Below are 20759 nucleotides of genomic sequence, written 5' to 3'. Positions count from 1 at the left end.
ACCTCCACTGTGTGATCACTCTCTCCTCACTGCTAATATTACTCGTTTCCTCTCCTCTGCTATGACATGAATGCAGAGAAAGCACACACATCGCTCTCTCCTCACTGCTGACATTACTACTCTGATCTGTTATCACTTCCATCTCTTCTTCAATCACTTCAGTCTCTGCTATCTCCTCAGGGCAGGAGAGAGCACACACATCGCTCTCTCCTCGCTGCTGACACTACTTGTCTCATCTGTTATCACTTCCATCTCCTCTTCAATCACTTCAGTCTCTGCTATCTCCTCAGGAGTCTCAGCTCCCTTCATCAAGACTTCAGGCAGAAAACATCAAATTTACCAGATTTGATGTTTTCTGCCTGAAGTCATGATGAAGGGAGCTGAGACTCCAGAAACGCGTAGACCAGTGCAAATAAAGAAACATTGATCAAACATCATTCCTGATCGCTTGTTAGCACGGCGAAAAACCCATTTCCTTTGTTCTCTGCTATCTGCCAACCCGGGGCTGCTGCTGTCAACGGTGACTACATATGTGTTTATAGGAGTCGTGACTGGCACAACTTCTATAGGTGAGTGCGTTTCTTTCCTTTATTTCCCCTTTTTTCTGGGGTAAGACCCTATTTGCGCTTTTTTCCACAGCTCTTGAATTCAATATCAGAAGTGGGGAGAGAGTTATTTGGGTGCTCACTCCTGCATTAAAGTTATCACAGAGGAGATAAGCAATGTCACATGTGAGGAGAAAGTAATACGTTTTCTCTTCTACAGAGACACTGTATACATAATGGAAATCATTTTCAGATGGTGCTGGCTTTGAGATTTCCAGCACTGACAATCTAGATAGGAGTAGAAGCAGTAATATAAACATGTGAGTTGAATGGTGGCCCAAAGCATTTACTACACCAAGGGTGCACCAAGCACCTTCATTTTCATATTATTAATACATTTGTTTTTGGGACAGCAGATTTAAAAACAAAAAGAACAATTGTCATTGTTACTCCACCTAACTCCATTTATAACAAGGCTGTGTAGTTTAAAGTGTAAATTTGTGGTCACAGGCTCCCATTAAATTGCCTTTTTAATGTCAGTATTGTTAAACCTAGATAAAACAAAAAGTGTCTTTGCTTAAGTGCTGATGCAACACTTGAGTTGTTTCTTGCATGTTTGTAGGGTGTTTTTGTACTTTTGGAGATTTTGTTGGTGGAATTTAGCCACTGTATCGAAATCACATCGATATGTCTTCTGTTTCATGGGGTATAGATGTATTTGCTTGGTGGATTGTCTCATATGCATGATCATGTCCTTTGAACTTGATACATGACTGCTTATTTTCAAAATTTGTTAAATCTTTGGGTTGACTCCAACAGCATAAACATGACTGGAAAGAAAAAGAAAATATATAAACAATATGTAAACAGGTTGGTTTTTTATATATATATATATATATATATATATATACATATTAGAAAGTATGATGCAATGATATCATATAGCATAGAGAATGTAGCTTGTGTTTGAAATCTATACATGACTGCAAAAAAAGAAAATCTTAACATGGTAAACATTTGTGATTTTTTTTTTGTTTCGTCCCAATTGCTTAATTGCTTTATGGTGAAAGTTGAAACACAAAGGTGAAAAAAATCCATTGTTGATGTACTAAGTATACAGCTACACTGACAAGTAAAGAGGTAACAATATTTTTAACTTAAGACTTCCAGGCTCCATATCTCACCATCCACTACAGCTTTAAGCATGAAACTACCTTCATTTTATAGACAATTATCTTGACTATCTAGTACATAAACCTGACTAGCAACTATTTAGCATATAATTAGTTAGGCAGATTATTGTCATGTCAGTGCATTGTTACTGTTTTGCATTATAGTAGAATAATCTTTATCTTCCTGTATACTACAAATTACATCCTGTTCTCACATTCCCCAATAGCTAAATGTGTTATTGGGTTGAGTCCGAAGTGAAAAGTCACTGGTTTGAGTTGAGGAGCAGTAATTAAGAAGATTTATCAAATAAAGAGAAACAGGATCATCCAGTTCATGGATGGAGGTTTCTCAGCCAAGAAAATTAGCAAACTCTATCATGTGAGTGCCATGACAGTGGGAAGAAAAGGAATTAAGCTTTGTTCACACATGGCGACAACGATGTCGCTGTTACGTCACCATTTTCTGTGACACAACAGCGACCTAGTAAGTCGCTGTTATGATGGCTGCTTAGCTGTCAAACACAGCAGACGCAGCAGCGATCATAACGACATGCGTCGCTGTGGAAGCCATGCTGCACTTAGTAACTAAGGTAAATATCGGGTAACCATTACCCGATATTTACCTTGGTTACCAGCGCACACGCTTAGCGCTGGCTCCCTGCTCTCCTAGCCAGGGTACACATCGGGTTAATTACGCGATGTGTACTCTGGCTCCGGCTACGTGTGCAGGGAGCCAGCGCTAAGCGGTGTGCTCTCAGGCTGCCAGTGCCGGCTCCCTGCTCGCGTAGCTGGTGTACACCGGGTAATTATCCCGATGTGTACTCTGGCTAGGAGAGCAGGGAGCAGGGAGCCGGCACTGGCAGCGTGAGAGCAGCGGTGCTAGTAACTCAGGTAGATATCGGGTAACCAAGGAAAGGGCTTCTTGGTTACCCGATGTTTACCTTGGTTACAGCTTACCGCAGGCTGCCAGACGCCGGCTCCTGCTCCCTGCTCGCTTCAGTTCATCGCTCTCTCGCAGTCACACACAGCGATGTATGCTTCACAGCAGGAGAGCGATGAGCAAAAAATGAAGCAGGACATTCAGCAACGAGCGGCAACCTCACAGCAGGGGCCAGCTTGTTGCTGGATGTCACACACAGCGACAGTGACGGGACGTCGCTGCCACGTCACAGAAAATGGTGACGTAGCAGTGACATCGTTGTCGCCATCGCTGTGTGTGACACCACCTTTAGTCTGCCCATTTATTCAAAAGCCAAGAGATGGACATCCAGGCAAATTATCAAAGTCAACAAGTCAGTTCATCACCCGGTCTATCAGTTCTGGTGCGAAAAACACAGCAGTGGCTCATATGCTTTGTAATAGTGAGATCACAGACATCCATGTAATCATCATGGGACACACATTACACAAGTCTGAAATGGTGGCTTGAAAAAAGGTGATGAACCCTCAACTTCAACATTGTCATAAGAAGCGTCAGCTCAAGTTTGCAAAAAAAGTCCAAAAAGTGGATTTTAGAAGAGTAGAAAGGTGTGATTTGGAGTGATGAGGCTATTGTCAATAGACTAGGCCCTTATGGGTACACATAGATCTAGAAAAAAACAAGGAAACAAGAGGCTAACGGATTGAGAAATTGACGTAGCTGCCAAGTTTGGTTGAGGAAGCCTGATGATATGGGAATGTTTCACAACCAAAGAAAAGCATTGAATACTTCACCAGTATCAATAGTAGTCTCAATGCTAAGTTATATGTGTTTATCTTACTAGTCGAATTACATTGTACACTCAAGTACTATGGGAAGAAAATGACAACATACTGTTCCAGCAGGACAACAACCTGAAGCATATGTTGAGATTGGCAAACAAATGGTTCAATGATAATGAAGTAGAGGTGCTGGATTTGCACACACAGTCCCCAGACCTCAACCCAATTGAACACTTATGGGTAGATTTGAAGAAAAAGCTGTATACATATCCAAGTGAATCAACCAGTATGCAAAAATATTGGGAACGTGTAGAGGAGACCTGGGATCAGATTTTGGTCGAGACATTTTTGAATTTGATTGAGAGTATGGTTAGAAGGATTCAGGCAATGTTAAAAGCCATAGGTGAATTTACAAAATACCAACTAAATAATTAAAATTAAAATTAAAATTTTTAAGTGTAAAACAGGAACAATGCAGTGACATGACATGAATCTGCATAACTAATCATATGCTAAATAGTTGCAAGTTAAGCATGTGTGCGAAATAACCACTATAATTGTCTATAAAATGTAGACAGTCTTACGTTCAAAGCTGTAGTGGATAGTGAGATATGGAGCCTGAAAGTTAAAAGTTCAAAACATTGTTACACTTTTGCTTGTCAGGGTATTTGACACACTAGCATTTCCATCTTTAATTTCATCTTGATAATCTAATCAGCAATGATGAATGGGTTTTTAGTGGAAAAAATATAATATGAACAAACAACATAAAAAGCTTTCTTTATTACTTTTTTTATTTGATAGAAGATATACAAAGCTTCAGTAAACATAAGTTTAATCTTATTTATCATTCTCAAAAAATCTTAAAAAAAAGAATAACTACAAGGAAACCAAAATGAAATAAAAAATGTTTAATATAAAATATTTAATATCAATAATAACTTATTTCCTGATTTACGATTTACTGTTATATCTTCAATGGTTGCCACCACAGTGCCTGCTTGTATTATTGCCTTCCATTTCCTTGAAATGAGATGTCAAAAGTGGGAAGCAATAGAAGCACCACCCCCTGATGACAATTAGTTTGAGTGCAGTTATAGAAGATGTGTTGGCTGATGGTGCCACTTACCCTGCTTCTATTTCCACCCCCTGATATTTTCTCATTTTAGGGAAAGAGACAGCATTGATAGAAACAGGGACTATGGAAGCGGCCATTGACGATGTGGGCAGTGTGCACAGATAAAGTTTAGTCGTGGTCAATGAAATTGCAATCACTTTTCTATCACTCCCCTAAAACAGGACATCATCATGGATGGAGGTGACAAAACTGTGGTTTGTGACCTGCACTACTGCCCCCGATGACATCCTCCTTCAAGGGGTTTGATAGAATCTGCAAGGCTATCCTCATTCTGGCTCTCATAGAGATGCATTGACTGCTTGTGATGTAATTTCTGACAAGTCAGAAGGTATAGTCACAACATGGCACTTCAGGACCTAAGCGGCATCGATAAAAGATGAGTATATGACAGAGAGCAGGTAGCTTTTATTGAAAGCGCCACTACAGCATAAATAACTACAAAAAACCCTGGAATGGTGCTTTAACATGATTGATGTTAGAAGAACTTACTTTTAGCGATGAGTGGATCTGTGGAAGCTCGGTTTGGCAGCTGCAGCCTTACTTTTGAGAAAGTTGGGTTTGGGACCCACACTTGACCTGAACCCTAATGGAAGTCACTAATTGGGCAGTTCAGGTCTCTGCCCACCTTCAGCCAGCCATAAATGGATCCCTTCTGGGGGCAGGTAGGCAGGGATTTTTTTTTGGTGCACACTAAATCTAATCATGCTACTGTTACTCCCAGTGCGAGCCATTCAAATACTGCAAGCAGCTTACACTGGGCTGAGTACTGAGCGCACCTGAACACAGCGGTGCTTGAGCGAGTTGTTTGCATACGTAAAGCACCCAATCTCTGAACTCGAACACTGTTTCTTTTTGTAAAGTCTATGGCTGGTACGAACAGTGAATACCGAACCTCAGGTTTGCTCATCTCTACTTACCTTAAAGCAATTTTTATACTTTGTGCTGACCAAGTAAAGTGCTATTGGATTAATGCAGGAATTTAAGTTAGCCATGTTTAAACCAATGTAGTTTATTGTGAGGAAAAATCTGTAAAAAATAAACACATTTAGAATGTAAATTTTATGCAATTTTTTACTTAACAAAAAGTACTATTACAGCTTATTATTTTCCTTTGTTTTTTTATGTGCTGCATACTAAATGTGTCAACATTCACACAAAAAGTACAGTCACGGTTGAAAGTGTTGGCACTCTTGAAATTGTTCCAGAAAATGAAGTATATCTCCAAGAAAATGAAGTATATCTCCCAGAAAATAATTGCGATTACACATTTTGTCCTACACGTTTATTTCCTTTTTGTGTACTGGAACATGAAAAAAAACTGAAAAAAACCCCAAAAATGAGACGGACAAAATTGTTGGCACCCTCAACTTAATATTTGGTTGTACAACCTCTGGAATAAATAACTGCAATCAATCACTCCCTATAAAAATCAACAAGCTTTGTATACCTCTTAACTGGAATTTTGGACCACTCTTCTTTTCCAAACTGCTTCAGGTCTCATATTTGAAGACTGCCAATAGCAATTTTAAGATCTCTCCACAGGTGTTCAATGGGATTTAGATCCGGACTTATTTCTCTATCTTCAGAACTCTCCAGTGCTTTGTTTCCATCTATTTCTGGGTGCTTCTTGAAGTATGTTTGGGTAATTGTCCTGCTGAAAGACCCATGACCTAGGACACAACCCCATATTTCTGACACTGGACACTACATTGCGACCCAAAATTCATTGGTAATCTTCAAATTTCATAATGCCTTGTATACAGTTAAGGCACTCAGTTCCAGAGGCAGCAAAACATATTTGAATCTCCACCACATTTGACTTCAGGTACTGTGTTGTTTTCTTAATAGGCCTCATTTAATTTTTCATAAACAGTAGACTTGTGTGCTTTACCAAAAAGCACTTTCTTGGTTTCATCTGTCCACAAGATGCTTTCACATGAGGATTTTGTTTACTCACATACATTTTGGCAAAGTGCAGTTTAGCTTTATTATGTCTATATGTCAGCAGTGGGGTCCTCCTGGATCTACTGCCACAGTGTTGCATTTCATTCAAATGTCAAAGAATAGTTCACACCTACATAGATGCAACCTGAGCCTGCAGGAGAGCTTGAATTTCTTTAGAACTTGATTAGGGCTGATTATTCACCATCCAGATTATCCTGCATTGCAACCTTTCATCAATTTTTCTCTCCCTTCCACATCCAAGGAGAGCTACAGTACCATGGGTTGTAAACTTCTTGATTATATTGTGCACTGAAGACATAGGAGCATCAAGATTTCTGGAGAGGGACATGTAACCTTGACATTGTTGCTATTTTTCAATAATTTTGGTCTTCAAGTACTCAGACAGTTCTCTTCTTTTTCTGTTTTCCATTATTGTAGCACACATAGACACACAATGCAAAGATTTAATCAATTTCTCTTTTTATCTGGTTTCAGGTGTGATTTTCATATTGCCCACACCTGCTGCTTGCTACAGATCAGTTTGAATGAGCATCATATGCTTGAAACAAATTTGTTTAACCACAATTTTGTAAAGGTTCCAACAATTATCCATCCCATTTTTTGGGGTTTTGTGTGAAATTTTGTCCAATTTGCCTATTTTTCTGTGTTTTTTTGTATTGTTCCAATACACACAAAGGAATTAAATATGTGTGTGACAAAACATATGTAACTACAATAATTTTCTGGAAGAAATACTTAATCTTTGGAACAATTTCAAGGGTGCCAACACTTTCAGACATGACTGTATATTGTAAGAATAATTTTGTTACATTATGTAAGAAGTAAAGTTTCTTGCACATATGCCAAAAGTCTTTATTGGGCTTCATGCACCCAATGTAAATGCTAAAAGAGTACACTTTTTTCTATATGCCGAGCTGGTATGCAACAGTATACCCTTTTGTTTACTGTACATGAACGCTTAGTTTGTTGAGCTTCCTTATACAAATGGATATTAAAAAAAGAAGTCTTATTTTTTTTTATTGAAATTAATGACCAACATATATGACTGTATGACTACCCAATGGCAAATCTCAAGGGCTTCATCTGCAATATACATTCTACTGAAGCTAAGAACTAAAAGAACTAATAGGGGAATTTCTCAAGAATTGCACAATTATGCGCCGGTCCTGATCCAGAATCCAGTAGAGAAAGATACACTGAATTAATTAAGAGGAAGATTTGAACATGATTTGGCGCACCTTTGAACTGCCTCTACATCAACATTATAAAACGTACCCCAATAATGGGCTGGAGCACATTTTTGCTATAATTTACACAATCTTTATATAATATCTGTAGCTTTTGGGCTATGACCACTCCCACCAAGCTGCACCCACTTGTGAAGTAGTTTAAAGGGGTTATTTCACTTAGACAATTCATTTATGTGTGCCACATTATGGAATATGAACATCATATAAGAGGTTTCCAGATCAGAAACTCCTCTTAAAGTCACAAAGAAGTGGTCCTTATTATCAGAAGCTTCTGTTCTGGTAAACCCGGTTTGTGATTATATTATGTGGCAGCTCATTCATTCTCCATGTAATGCTATATTGCATAGTTGACTTCAACTTCAAATGGTGACTAGGTTTTATTGCTGCAGTTATATTTGCAGCCCAAATATTAGCAACTAATTGATTAATGAAATTCATCAAAACTTTTACACCCAAGAGCCTTAAAGCCTTGAAAACGCATAAAAACTTTGCGCAACTGGGAATTTTGCAACGTTTGGTGTTTTAATGGCAATTTTTCCCAGCTCTGTGAAAATGGGTGGATCTCAACCACGACAGAGGCATGAAGGGGTGTGATTTCACAGCTCATCTAATTTATGAAGTGCTGTGGCGTTACTTATACAAGAAATCTTACTCCAGTCATTGAAGTGGAAACATCTGCATTAGATGAATTTCTCCAAAACATGTGAAATCCACTGGTCTTGGGCCATAGTCTTTATGGGGCAAATTCCAGAGAAACAATCAAACGATTGCATTGAACAATATTATAAGATCTTTGGTCTTACACAAATGAAAATAGTGACACAAATGTGAAATACAGTATTTTTACTGCAAAATACCCTTACCTCAAAAGATCACATTGCATAGTATAGCCTCTGTAGTCAAATATAAACTTGACCATCTTACTAAGGTGCAGGGGTAGCCAGCATATGGCAAATACCAACACTAGGCAAAATACAGTTTTAGTAACATCTCGTCTCTGAAAACAAACATAAATGTGACATAGGAAATTATTCTTCTCAGTGATTAACTTTGTTACTTTATTTCTAGCGATGAAACACAATTATCTAAATTATAATTTTACAGCATACACGCCGAACATAAAATAGCAATATTGGGTGAAATTCGAGTGAGGTTTGGCTTCTTTGTTCTAATCATTGACTACCACATGGTCTGACAAAGAGCATGTTTATTTGTGAGTAGTGATGGGCAAACCCCCCGATGTTCATGTTCGGGAGACTTGCCGAACGTTTTGTAAAGTTTGAGTTCGGGTTCTGAGATAACGTGAACTTGTGTCCGAACACTGAACTTGGACTTTACAGTTATGGGATGGGGCGGGGGGGGGTGTCTGTAAAATATAGAATATAGTTAATAATAAACATTGTCATTATACTTACAGGTCCCAGGACGCATCCTTCAGACCCGCTCAGCCTCTGTCTCCTGGCCGCTTCTGCTTCCAGGTCCGATCATTAACTTTTGGGGGTATTCACTGCACTGTGCTTCACTCGGCAGTATTCGACTGTTTTCAGCCGTGTTCGCGGTGATGTCAGGGTTCACCCGAGTCCATGGCTGCCATGGACTCAATTGAACTTGACTGTCACTGTGCGAGTCTCGCATCGGTATCACCAGACACGGCACACAATCTCCTGACAGAAGCGGGTCAGCTGCATGTATTTCCTTGCAGCTGAGGCACTCCTGTCCGGAGAGCATCAGGCTGTGCCGGGTGATACTGATGCGAGATGCAAGTGGAATCATACCCTCACTGTCAGCCTGCTTCTCGCTCTGTACAAACAGATAAAGCAGAGCTGACATGGCTCTACCTCTAGACTACATCAGACTAAGGATTTTTTTTATAATAAATATGGAGTCTCTAAATGTTTTTTTTGTTTTATTTCTAATAAAAAAAATTTTCTGTGTTGTGTTTTTTTTTTACTGTTTACTAGAAATTCATGATGGCCATGTCTAATTTGGCATGAGACCATGAATTGCGGGCTTAGTACCAGCTGAGAATACAAAGCTGGTATTAACCCCTTTATTACCCAGCATGCCACCACCATCAGGGCTGCTGGACGAGCCAGGTAAAGCCCATGGAAATGGCTCTAAGAAACAATGCACAATTTCCAGGGGCCGCTGGAGGCTGTGGTTTTTAGCATGGGGGCCCAGACCGCTTGGGCCTTACCATGCTGAAAATCCCAGCCCCCAGCTGCCTGATTTTACCTGACTGGCAATCAAAATATCGCACCACGCATTTTTTTTTTTTTACATTTTCTTATTAAAAATTAAAAAAAAAATAATGGGCTTCCCTGTATTTTAATTGTCAGCCAAGGTAAAGGCAGGCAAATGGGGATGGCAGCCCATCGCCGTTCGCTTTATCTGCACTGAGAATTAAAAATACCACAGAGCGCTATGTCATTTTTTAAAATTATTTATTTTTATACAACTATATATTGTGTACACACACACACATATATATATATTTATATATATATATAATATATATATATATATATATATATATATATATATATATATATATATATATTTATATATATATACCACAGTTCAAAAGTTTAGGGTCACTTAGATATTTCCTTATTTTTGAAAGGAAAGTACATTATTTTTTCAGTGAAGCTAACATTGAATTAAACAGGAATCCACTCTATACATTGTTAATGTGGTAAATGACTAATCTAACGTCAAACATCTGTTTTTTAATGCAATATCTACATAGGTGTATAGAGGCCGATTTCCAACAACCACCACTCCAGTGTTCTAATGGTACATTGTGTTTGCTAACTGTGTTAGCAGGCTAATGGATGTTTAGAAATCCCTTGAAAAACCTTGTGCAAGTATGTTAGCACAGCTGAAAACAGTTGTGCTGATTAGAGAAGCTATAAAACTGACCTTTCTTTGAGCTAGTTGAGAATCTGAAGTATTACATTTGTTGGTTTCACTAACTCTCAAAATTGCCAGAAAAAGATAACTTTAATGTGAAACTTGACAGTCTATTCTTGTTCTTAGAAATGAAGGATATTCCATGCGAGAAATTGCCAAGAAACTGAAGACTTCCTACAACGGTGTGTACTAGTCCCTTCAGAGGAGAGCAGAATCAGGCTCTAACCAGAGTAGAAAGAGAAGTGGAGGCCCCGCTGCACAACTGAGCAACAAGACAAGTACATTAGAGTCTCTAGGTTTGAGAAATTGACGCCTCACAGGTGTGCTTTTTATCTTTTAATCATCTAATAAGTTATATTTTACTACGTTTTTGGCATGTGAAAATCAGTACTGCCCAGCTTCTTCTAGGTCATGAAATCAACAGCTATGTCTGGACTTGGAGGAAATCAACTGGTATACTTTTTTTTCATGGCAGAGTACAGTCATGGCCAAAAGTTTTGAGAATGACACCAAAATTATATTTTCACATGATCTGTTGCCCTCTGGTTTTTAATTGTGTTTGTCTGATGTTTACATCACATACAGAAATATAATTGCAATCATATTATGAGTACCAAAAGGTTATGTTGACAGTTAGAATGAGTTAATGCAGCAAGTCAATATTTGCAGTGTTGACCCTTCTTCTTCAGGACCTCTGCAATTCTCCCTGGCATGCTCTCAATCAACTTCTGGATCAAATCCTGACTGATTGCTGTCCATTCTTGCATAAGCAATGCTTGCATTTTGACAGAATTTGTTGGTTTTTCTTTGTCCACCCGTCTCTTGATGATTGCCCACAAGTTCTCAATGGGATTAAGATCTGGGGAGTTTCCTGGCCATGGACCCAAAATCTCTATGTTTTGTTCCATGAGCCATTTAGTGATCACCTTTGCTTTATGGCAAGGTGCTCCATCATGCTGGAAAAAGCATTGTTGGGCGCCAAACTGCTCTTGGACAGTTGGGAGAAGTTGCTCTTGGAGGACATTCTGGTACCATTCTTTATTCATGGCTGTGTTTTTAGGCAAGACTGTGAGTGAGCCGATTCCCTTGGCTGAGAAGCAACCCCACACATGAATCGTTTCAGGATGCTTAACAGCTGGCATGAGACAAGACTGGTGGTAGCGCTCACCTCTTCTTCTCCTAATAAGCTGTTTTCCAGATGTCTCAAACAATCGAAAAGGGGATTCATCTGAGAAAATGATTTTACCCCAGTCCTCAGCAGTCCACTCCCTGTACCTTTTGCAGAATATCAGTTGGTCCATGATGTTTTTTTCTGGCTTCTTTGCTGTCCTCCTTGAAACCAGGCCTTGCTCAAGCAGGCTCTGCGTCACAGTGCGTGCAGAAGCACTCACACCAGCATGCTGCCATTGCTGAGCTAGCTCGGCACTGCTGGTAGTCCAATTCCGCAGCTGAAACAGTTTTAAGATACGGTCCTGGCGTTTGCTGGTCCTTCTTGGGCACCCTGGAGCCTTTTTGGCAACAATGGAAGCTCTCTCCTTGAAGTTCTTGATGATGGTATAGATTGTTGACTGAGATGCATTCTTTGTAGCTGCGATACTCTTCCCTGTTAGGCCATTTTTGTGCAGAGCAATGATGGCTGCACGTGTTTCTTTAGAGATAACCATAGTTAACTGAAGAGAAACAATGATACCAAGCATCAGCCTCCTTTTAAAGTGTCCAGTGGTGTCATTCTTACTTAATCATGACTGATTGATCGCCAGCCCTGTCCTCATCAACACCCACACCTGTGTTAATGGAGCAATCACTAAAACAATGTTAACTGCTCCTTTTAAGGCAGCAATACAATGATGTTGAAATGTGTTTTGGGGGTTAAAGTTCATTTTCTTAGCCAATATTGACTTTGCAAGTAATTGCTGTTAAGCTGATCACTCTTTATGACATTCTGGAGTATATGCAAATTGCCATTAGAAAAACTTAAGCAGTAGACTTTGTAAAAATTAATATTTGTAGCATTCTCAAAACTTTTGGCCATGACTGTACAATGATCATTGCAATCATGATTTGGTCAGTAAAAGATACTGGACACATTTCTTTAGCTGACTGTTGCACCCAGTGATCTTAAGAGTGCGTGTGAGTTTTATTATTTCATTGATTTATCTATATTGACATACTGTAGGACATCCAGCTAATATTCAAGACAAAAATGTGTTAGTAAATTGATTATTAGTCAAACAACATTGATATTTTAAATAAACAAAACAATTCAATTCATGACATGTGCCCCAGTACGTCACGTAGGAGGTGTCAACTCTATTTTATAAAGGCGAATAAACACTTGAAATAGATCACTCTGTGTGTAATGACTCTGTATGATATATGCGTTTCCTTTTTGTATTGAATTACTGAAATAAATTAACTATTTCAAATAATCTAATTTATTGAGATGCACTTGTATTTCACTTTGATGCTATAGATCAGTGCAGTCCTTACATGACAGATACAAATTGCAATCACTTATAAGACAGATGCCCTAGTACTATACCTTTTTTATATGGTCATTCAATGAGATCGTAATCCCATTTTTCTTTTGTAGCAACTCATATGTCATCAGAGTATAAAAAACTGCAGTAATAAGCAAAGGGAGGCAAAAATAGAAGGAGAAAAGCCATGGGTCTTTATAAGTCTTGTAAAACTGAAAGAAGAAAAATAGAATATGTAAGATACAAATAATAATTAAATTTCTTTATATATATGACATTTTTGCATTCATTTTTGACGTTCACTTTCTATATTCAGCAAATATAAAATCTAGCATATTTTCTATTTATATCTTTTCGAATAAAAAGATGCTCTCTGGAAACCATCAGTAAGCAGGCTAATTGTTGCATCCATACAGTCTATTTAAGGCCTCTTTCCCACATTCGTGAAAAACCACGCACGTTTTTCACGGACGTGTCAGAGGTGCGTTTTGCCCTCCGTGAGCCGTGTTTATGGGCTACGTGTGTTCTCCGTGTGTTATCCGTGATAACACACGGAGAACGGGAACTTTCTGCTCACCTGTCCCTGGCTTCGCTGTCCATGGTGCTGATCTTCGGTCTCCGGTCCTGCCGACTCCCCGCTGCTGCTGCTTCTGACCGCAGTGAAGTGAATATGCAATGAGCATAATGAGCGGCGGTCGGCAGCAAGTGACAGCAGCGGCAGAGACTGCAGGGCTGGAGAAGGTGAGTAAAGTTTTTTTTTTTCACACAGAGACATGTCTTCTCTCCGGTGCGTGTCACACGGAACACATCCGTGTGGTCTGTGTGTGGTACGTGTGACACGTTTGCGTTCCGTGTGACACCCGTGATGCCGGAGAGAAAATAGATCTGTCGGTGTGAGAAAAACACGGACACACGTAAGTATGGAACGGACACACGTTCCGTGCTCAAATACTTACGTGTGTCCAAAACCATAGTAATACCTAGGTCTACATGTGTACGTGTCTCCGGTACGTGAGAAAAATGACAAACACGTACCAGAGGCACGTACGTGTGAAAGAGGCCTAACATTGTATCAGCTATGAAGCTCTAGCATGATTGTGGGTTGATAGGTCAAAAATTCTATGTTGATTGTGTTTATAACATATCTTTTAGGTGTTGGAGTTTTCCTTTACAAATGTTCTATGTAATTTTTTAAATCTCCACCACCAGGAGCCTCACTTCATTCATTTATTTAGAGAAGTCACTGAACTCTGCACTAATTGTAAGTATGGTTCCATCTAGTGGTTGTAGTCACTCTCTGGTGTCTCTGCTGTCCCTAAGAGTATGTTTATGTCTAAGGGTATGTACAAAAAGGTATATCTAAGGACACAGACTATCACAAAAGTGAATACACCCCTCACATTGTTGTAAAGATTTTATATCTTTTTATGGGACAACACTAAGGATATGACACTTTGATACAATATAACGTAGTTAGTGTACAGCTTGTATAACAGTGTAAATTTGGTGTGCCCTCTAAATAACTCAACAGTTAGCTATTATTGTCTAAACTGCTGGCAACAAAAGTGAGTACACCTCCAAGGAAAAATGGCCAAATTGTGCCCAATTAGCCATTTTTCCTCCTCGGTGTCATGTGACTCTTTAGTATTACAAGGTCTCAGGTGTGAATGGAGAGCAGATATAATAAATTTGGTGTTATCACTCACACACTCTCCCATTCTGGAAGTTCAATATGGTCCCTCATGGCAAAAAAAAAAAAAAAAATCTCTGAGGATCTAAAAAGAAGAATCTTTACTCTACATAAAGATGGCCTAGGCATTTAGAAGATTGCCAACACCCTGAAACTGAACTGCAGCATAGTGGCCAAGACCATACAGCGGTTTAACAAGACAGGTTCCACTCAGAATAGGTCTTACCATGGTCGACCAAAGAAATTGCATGCACAATCTCAGTATCATATCCAGAGGTTGTCATAGATGTATAAATGCCTTCAGCAATTGCTGACCACCACTGCCTTGTTAAATATACTGAGTGTGAAGGTGCTAGATCTTAACCCTATTGACCATCTATGTGGGAATACTCAAACAGAAGATGGAGGAGCGCAAGGTCTCTAACATCCACCAACTCTGTGATGTCATCAGGGAAGACTGGAAGAGGTTTCCAGTGGCTCCTGTGAAGCTCTAGTGAACTCCATTTGGGACACAAAATATTGACACATTAAGCACAATTTGGCCATTTTCTCTTAGAGATCTAGTCCCTTTTGTTGCCAGCAGTTTAGACATTAATAGCTGTGTGTTAAGTTATTTAGAGCAGTGTTCCCCAACTCCAGTCCTGAAAACATGCACTGTTGGTGGGCCTTGAGGATTGAAGTTGAGGAACACTGATTTAGGGGGTACACAAAATTTACATTTTTATACAAGCTGTACACTGACCTCTTTACATTGTATCAATGTGTCCTATCCTCAGTGTTGTCCCATGCAAAGATGTATTAAAATATGTAAAAAAATGTGAGGGGTGTACTCAATTTTGTGATATACTGCATGTGCACACAGTGTCTTTAAGACAATGATGGCCCAGCTGAGGTTTTCCTAAGCAAAGCTGCATCATAAATGAAGTCTTTCTTTTCTCTGAAGGGGCTTCACTGGTGGGTTTTGCCAATGCATTTGCTCTGTATACTTACAAGTATTTACAGAGGGTGGTTTCCAAACAAGCTGCTTGGAGAATGAACATGTTACTTCTTTTAACCACTTTAACCCCTTCACGACCGACAGAGTTTGCGCTTTCTGTTTTTTTGCCATTCTTTTTCAGAGTAACTTTTTATTTTTCCATCAATATAGACATGTGAGGGCTCGTTTCTTACAGAACGAGTTGTACTTTTAAATGAAACTATTAGTTTTACCACATTGTGTACTGAAAAATGGCAAAAAAAAAAAAAAAAAAAAATCCAAATGCGGAAAAATTGCAAAAAAAAGTGTGATTGCACGATTGCTTTTGAGATATTTTATTGACTGTGTTCACTATATGGTAAAACTGATGTGTTGGTGTGATGCCTGAGGTCAGTATGAGTTTGTAGAAAAAAATATATAGAAAAATTCTGGCACACTTATTGAGAATCCACAAAAGGAGATTGCTTTCAAAATTCTTTTATTCTTGTATTATTCTTGTGAGGGTATAAAAAACAAAATTTTCAAGTCCAACGTTACGACCACAATCTTTGGTCTTTTTTAAGGACTATTGAGTCTCGGTGGACTATAGGATCGCGTGTGTCACATGCAACTATCTATTGCAATTGTCTAAAGATAATATCTTCTTATAACATGCCTTTTTACCCTCGCATAAATGTTCAAGGTTGAGTATTCCTTTTATCTACTCTGAATATGGAACTTTGTTAAAAAAGGAGAATGTGTCTCCTGGAAACCAGGATCGTTAAGGAAGAGGATTTAATAGAAAATTGGATACACCTATGAGAACCGGATTTTTTTCTGGCTCCAGCCTTTGTATACCGAGGTCTCTTTATAACGAAAAATAAGGGCTCCCTGGACACTAGGACTGTATATTGAAAACCCTGGGTGGGTGACGGTTTCTGAGGTATATTCGTCAAATGTGTCTGCATAGGTGATTCACGTGGTGGCTAGTGGCTTTAGTAACTGTACAAATCAGCTGACATGTACGGGATCCCCCTCAGCTGCCAACGGCAGCCGGGTGGGATTAATGTTATGACCGCTGGGACATAATTTTACTGCCTGCGGTCGTTAAGGGGGTAAGGTTTCTGAACACTGAAACAGTTAAAATAAGTGACATAAGACAGAACATGGGCACAACAATATGGTTATCACATTGCTGTGTACAATGTTCATTTTTTGCAGCAGTGTTATGGTGCTTTTTACTAGAATCCACCTGATAATCACCCCTTATGCACATGCCCTTAATATTTAGAACTCTCCTAAATTCTAATAAAAACATATTACTGTATATTACAAAAATATTAATGTAATGTTTTAATCTACTATATAAACTATGAGCTTCACATCTAATTCTACATGTTCTTTTATTGTAAGGATAAAACATTTATTTCCAAATTAGAATCCAGCATTTGGAACGCATTTTTCCTGTTTATGTAAATTATGTGTTTGTTCTCATTTAATTTCTACATACATAGATTTTAGGTGCAATAAATTCCCGATTACCTCTAAGAATGATGTATTTTGGCTTGGCTGAAACAGGCAGGTTTTGATTTCTTGTCCATTATAGCCATAATGTATAACATTAAAGCCTATGACCTCCGGGATTGCCAGTAGGACTGATATAGTCCATATAAATATAATTTCCAATACAGTCCACTTAGTAGCACGGTTGCCACTAATATGATTCCAGGATGCAACTGCTCTGTACCTGAATTGAAAAAATAAATACAAATTGATGTTTGTGTATTTTGGAACATCTCTTTCTGTAATATGTTCATTTTTTTTTATAAACTAAATGGTTTTATTAATATAATATAGTATGTTTTAACCCTTAAGGCGGCGTCACACGCTACGATATATCGGGCGATATGTCGTCGGGGTCACGGATTCCGTGACGCACATCCGGCATCGTTTAAAATATCGTAGCGTGTGACAGCTACAAGCGACTGTTAACGAGCAAAAATACTCACCTTATCGTTGCTTGTTGACACGTCGCTCATTTTCATAAAGTCGTTCCTCCTTCTGCACGCCGGTTGTTCATCGTTCCCGAGGCAGCACACATCGCTCCATGTGACACCTCAGGAACGACGAACTGCAGCTTACCTGCGGCCGCCGGCAATGAGGAAGGAAGGAGGTGGGCGGGATGTTACGTCCCGCTCATCTCCGCCCCTCCGCTTCTATTGGGCGGCCGCTGTGTGACGTCGCTGGGACGCCGAAAGTCCCTCCCCCTTCAGGATGAGGATGTTCACCGCCCACAGCAAGGTCGTTTGGGAGGTAAGTATGTGTGATGGGGGTTAACGACTTTGTGCGACATGGGCAACAAATTGCCCGTGACGCACAAACGATGGGGGCGGGTGCAATCGCACGATATATCGTCCCGTGTAACGCCGCCTTTAGTTTACAGAATGCAGTATTCTCTTTACTTATATATAGGGATGAATGAACCCAGAGGGTAAAGTTTGGGGCTCATACCAAATACCAAACACCTAGAATCTGAACTCCAAAGATGGACTTTTAAATGGAAGACAGTGTTACTTTTGAGGTTTGGCAGCCGAATAAAACTTGTTGAAAGACTTATTTAAAAGGGGTTCTGTTCTCTATGGGGGAACTATTCCAATTTTGGCTGTGTGAGTGAACTCTGAAAACAGGCTCTGCATGGGCATTTTTAAAATTGTTGCTCTATCGGGGAACTCTTCCAAGCCTCTTGGTGGACCGACAGCTCAATCCCAAATCCAACTTCGAGTTTTTTAAACTGCATCAGCTGTGGTGTATGCTACTTGAGCGGAAACTTTGACCTTGTGATTGAACTCTGAAAACAGGCTTTGTGGCTGCATTCCTTTTTACTATGTGGGGCACTGTTACATTTTTTTTATGTTATTATTCATTTCCAATTTAACCATGATTGCTATGGTGACAAAACACCTTTCCTTTAAGTCCTTTCCCTATCCACATTTATTTGCAGGGCAAGTGTCCTGATCTTACCCCAATTTTACTACCTTTGCAGCCCCTAAGCCTTTTCTTCAACCATTTTATAGCTATTTTACTGCACAGAAAGTCAGGTTTCTATTAACTTCTACAGGGTTAGGAGTCCGGGGTCAAGTTTGGGTCAAGTTCGAGGACTGAACTTTTAACTAAAGTGCTGTAGAATCCTGAACATCCACGGGTTCATTCATCCCTACTTATATGTTTTTTATATGGTATTTTTTCCCTATCCCTTTTATAAAAATAGCTTTCTATTAGTCTGTGTTATGCATGAGCAATGTGTGCCCTCTGGTGGTTGTTGATATTTTAAGTAGTTTACTGTTTGGGAGCTGCTGGTAAAATGGCTGATGGTTTTACAAATTATTAATATGCTTGCATTTGGGCCAATGGGTAGGTGTTTAGCCATGTGCTAATTAGATATTCAGTATGCATCCAATATGGCTCTTACGTCTGTAGTGCTACAAGTCCCTTATAGGGGAACAGAATTTCTTGGAAATTTTACTAGATTCAGTGTCTAAAGTATATGTCCCGTGTAAGTTTCAAAGCTTACATTTTAAAGCAAATGATGCTGTACATATTCTATCATGACATGTGTAGGCTATGGGTATGAGATTTCAAGCAATATTGAGAGCATTTTAAGCACTTACAAGGACACGCATGCAAAAGAGGCCCAGGAATCTATTTCACTTAGTTTATGCAGTTATATATTTTTAACAGTATGTTCTATAATACCGTTTTTGGTTTCATACAATAATATATTGAACCCCAAAGACAACAAAAAACAACTACTCCTAAATGGGAGTCAATAACCAGATTGTTATCAAAGAAATAAGTTAATATATATTTGTATGTAAGGTTTGCATGTTGAGTATAAGATTGTTTAGGAAGTAGTAAAGAAACATGTGAAACAAACCAGAATATGTTTTAATCACTTCACGACCTTGGACGTACTGGTGCATCCAAGGTCATGTCCCTTCCTTTTATGTTGGCTCTCACGTCGAGCCTGCATCTTTTCCTGCACCTTTCAGCTTACCTAATCAGCCGTCATGTGCCTCTAATAGCGACGGGCAGATCGGAGATCCACCCGCTGCTGTTAACTAATTAAATCCTGCTGTGAATAGCGGACGGATATAATGCACTGGGGGGGAAGCATATCATTCCCCTCTCCCGTCGGAAACATCGTGACATGATCAGGGGGCACCAATGGGTTGTCATGACAGCCAGGGGTCAGCTGATGACCCCTGTCACTGTCATGATGAACTTCCTGTGAATGCTGTCAGCGTGCCAGCATTCATAGGAAGCCAGTAATTCTGCAGGATAGGGCACAAGTCTTTACAGCAAAAGTAATTGGAAGATTGCAGCTTTAAGTTTCCTAAGGGAACTAGTAAAAACAAAAAGAAATGAAAAAAAAGTTTTTAAAATTTTAAAAAAATAAAAAGACAAAAGTTCATATCGCTCCATTCAGAATAAAAAAAAGCGTAGTTGGTACAGTTGTGCTCAGAAATGTATGATCTATCAAATATAAGTTAAATTAATCTGACCACTAAATGACGTAATTTAATTTTTTTAAAAAATCCTCAATTACGTTTTTTGGCAGCCACAACATTGCATTAAAATGCAGTAAGAGGCATTCAATACATCGCATCTACCCAAAAAATGGTATCTCTAAAAACGTCACCTCGGTTCTCAGAAAAAGGCGGCAAAAATGCCATTTTTTAAAACTAAAATTCTGAAATTTCTTTCACCAATTAAATATAAAAATACTAAACATGTTTGGTATCTACAAACTTGTACTGACCTGTAGAATCATATTATCAGGTCAGTTTTACCATACAGTGAACATGGTAAATAAAGCTCCCCAAAAAATTGTGGAATTACACTTTTTATGCAATTTCACCGCACTTGGACATTTTTTCCTGTTTTCTAGTA

At 39.0% G+C, this 20759-nt stretch overlaps 1 protein-coding gene across 1 annotated transcript in view; it reads right to left on the bottom strand.

Annotated features, from left to right (window-relative positions):
* Positions 1-361: 361 nt before the first annotated feature.
* EDNRB (endothelin receptor type B) overlaps positions 362-20759 on the bottom strand; it is a 67878-nt gene continuing 47480 nt past the window's right edge. Inside the window, exons 4-8 of the mRNA XM_075334364.1 lie at positions 17352-17556; positions 13227-13376; positions 8635-8768; positions 5474-5582; positions 362-1375 (exon numbers count right to left, since the gene is read on the bottom strand). Coding sequence (XP_075190479.1) covers positions 1223-1375; positions 5474-5582; positions 8635-8768; positions 13227-13376; positions 17352-17556 — 751 coding nt within the window. The 3' untranslated portion in view covers positions 362-1222. The remainder of the gene's footprint in view (positions 1376-5473; positions 5583-8634; positions 8769-13226; positions 13377-17351; positions 17557-20759) is intronic.

This window comes from Anomaloglossus baeobatrachus, chromosome 2, assembly GCF_048569485.1.
Source record: "Anomaloglossus baeobatrachus isolate aAnoBae1 chromosome 2, aAnoBae1.hap1, whole genome shotgun sequence".
NCBI classification, from domain to species: Eukaryota; Metazoa; Chordata; class Amphibia; order Anura; family Aromobatidae; genus Anomaloglossus; species Anomaloglossus baeobatrachus.
Note: the sequence above shows the minus strand (reverse complement) of the source record. Positions and strands in the feature narration are given on the sequence as shown.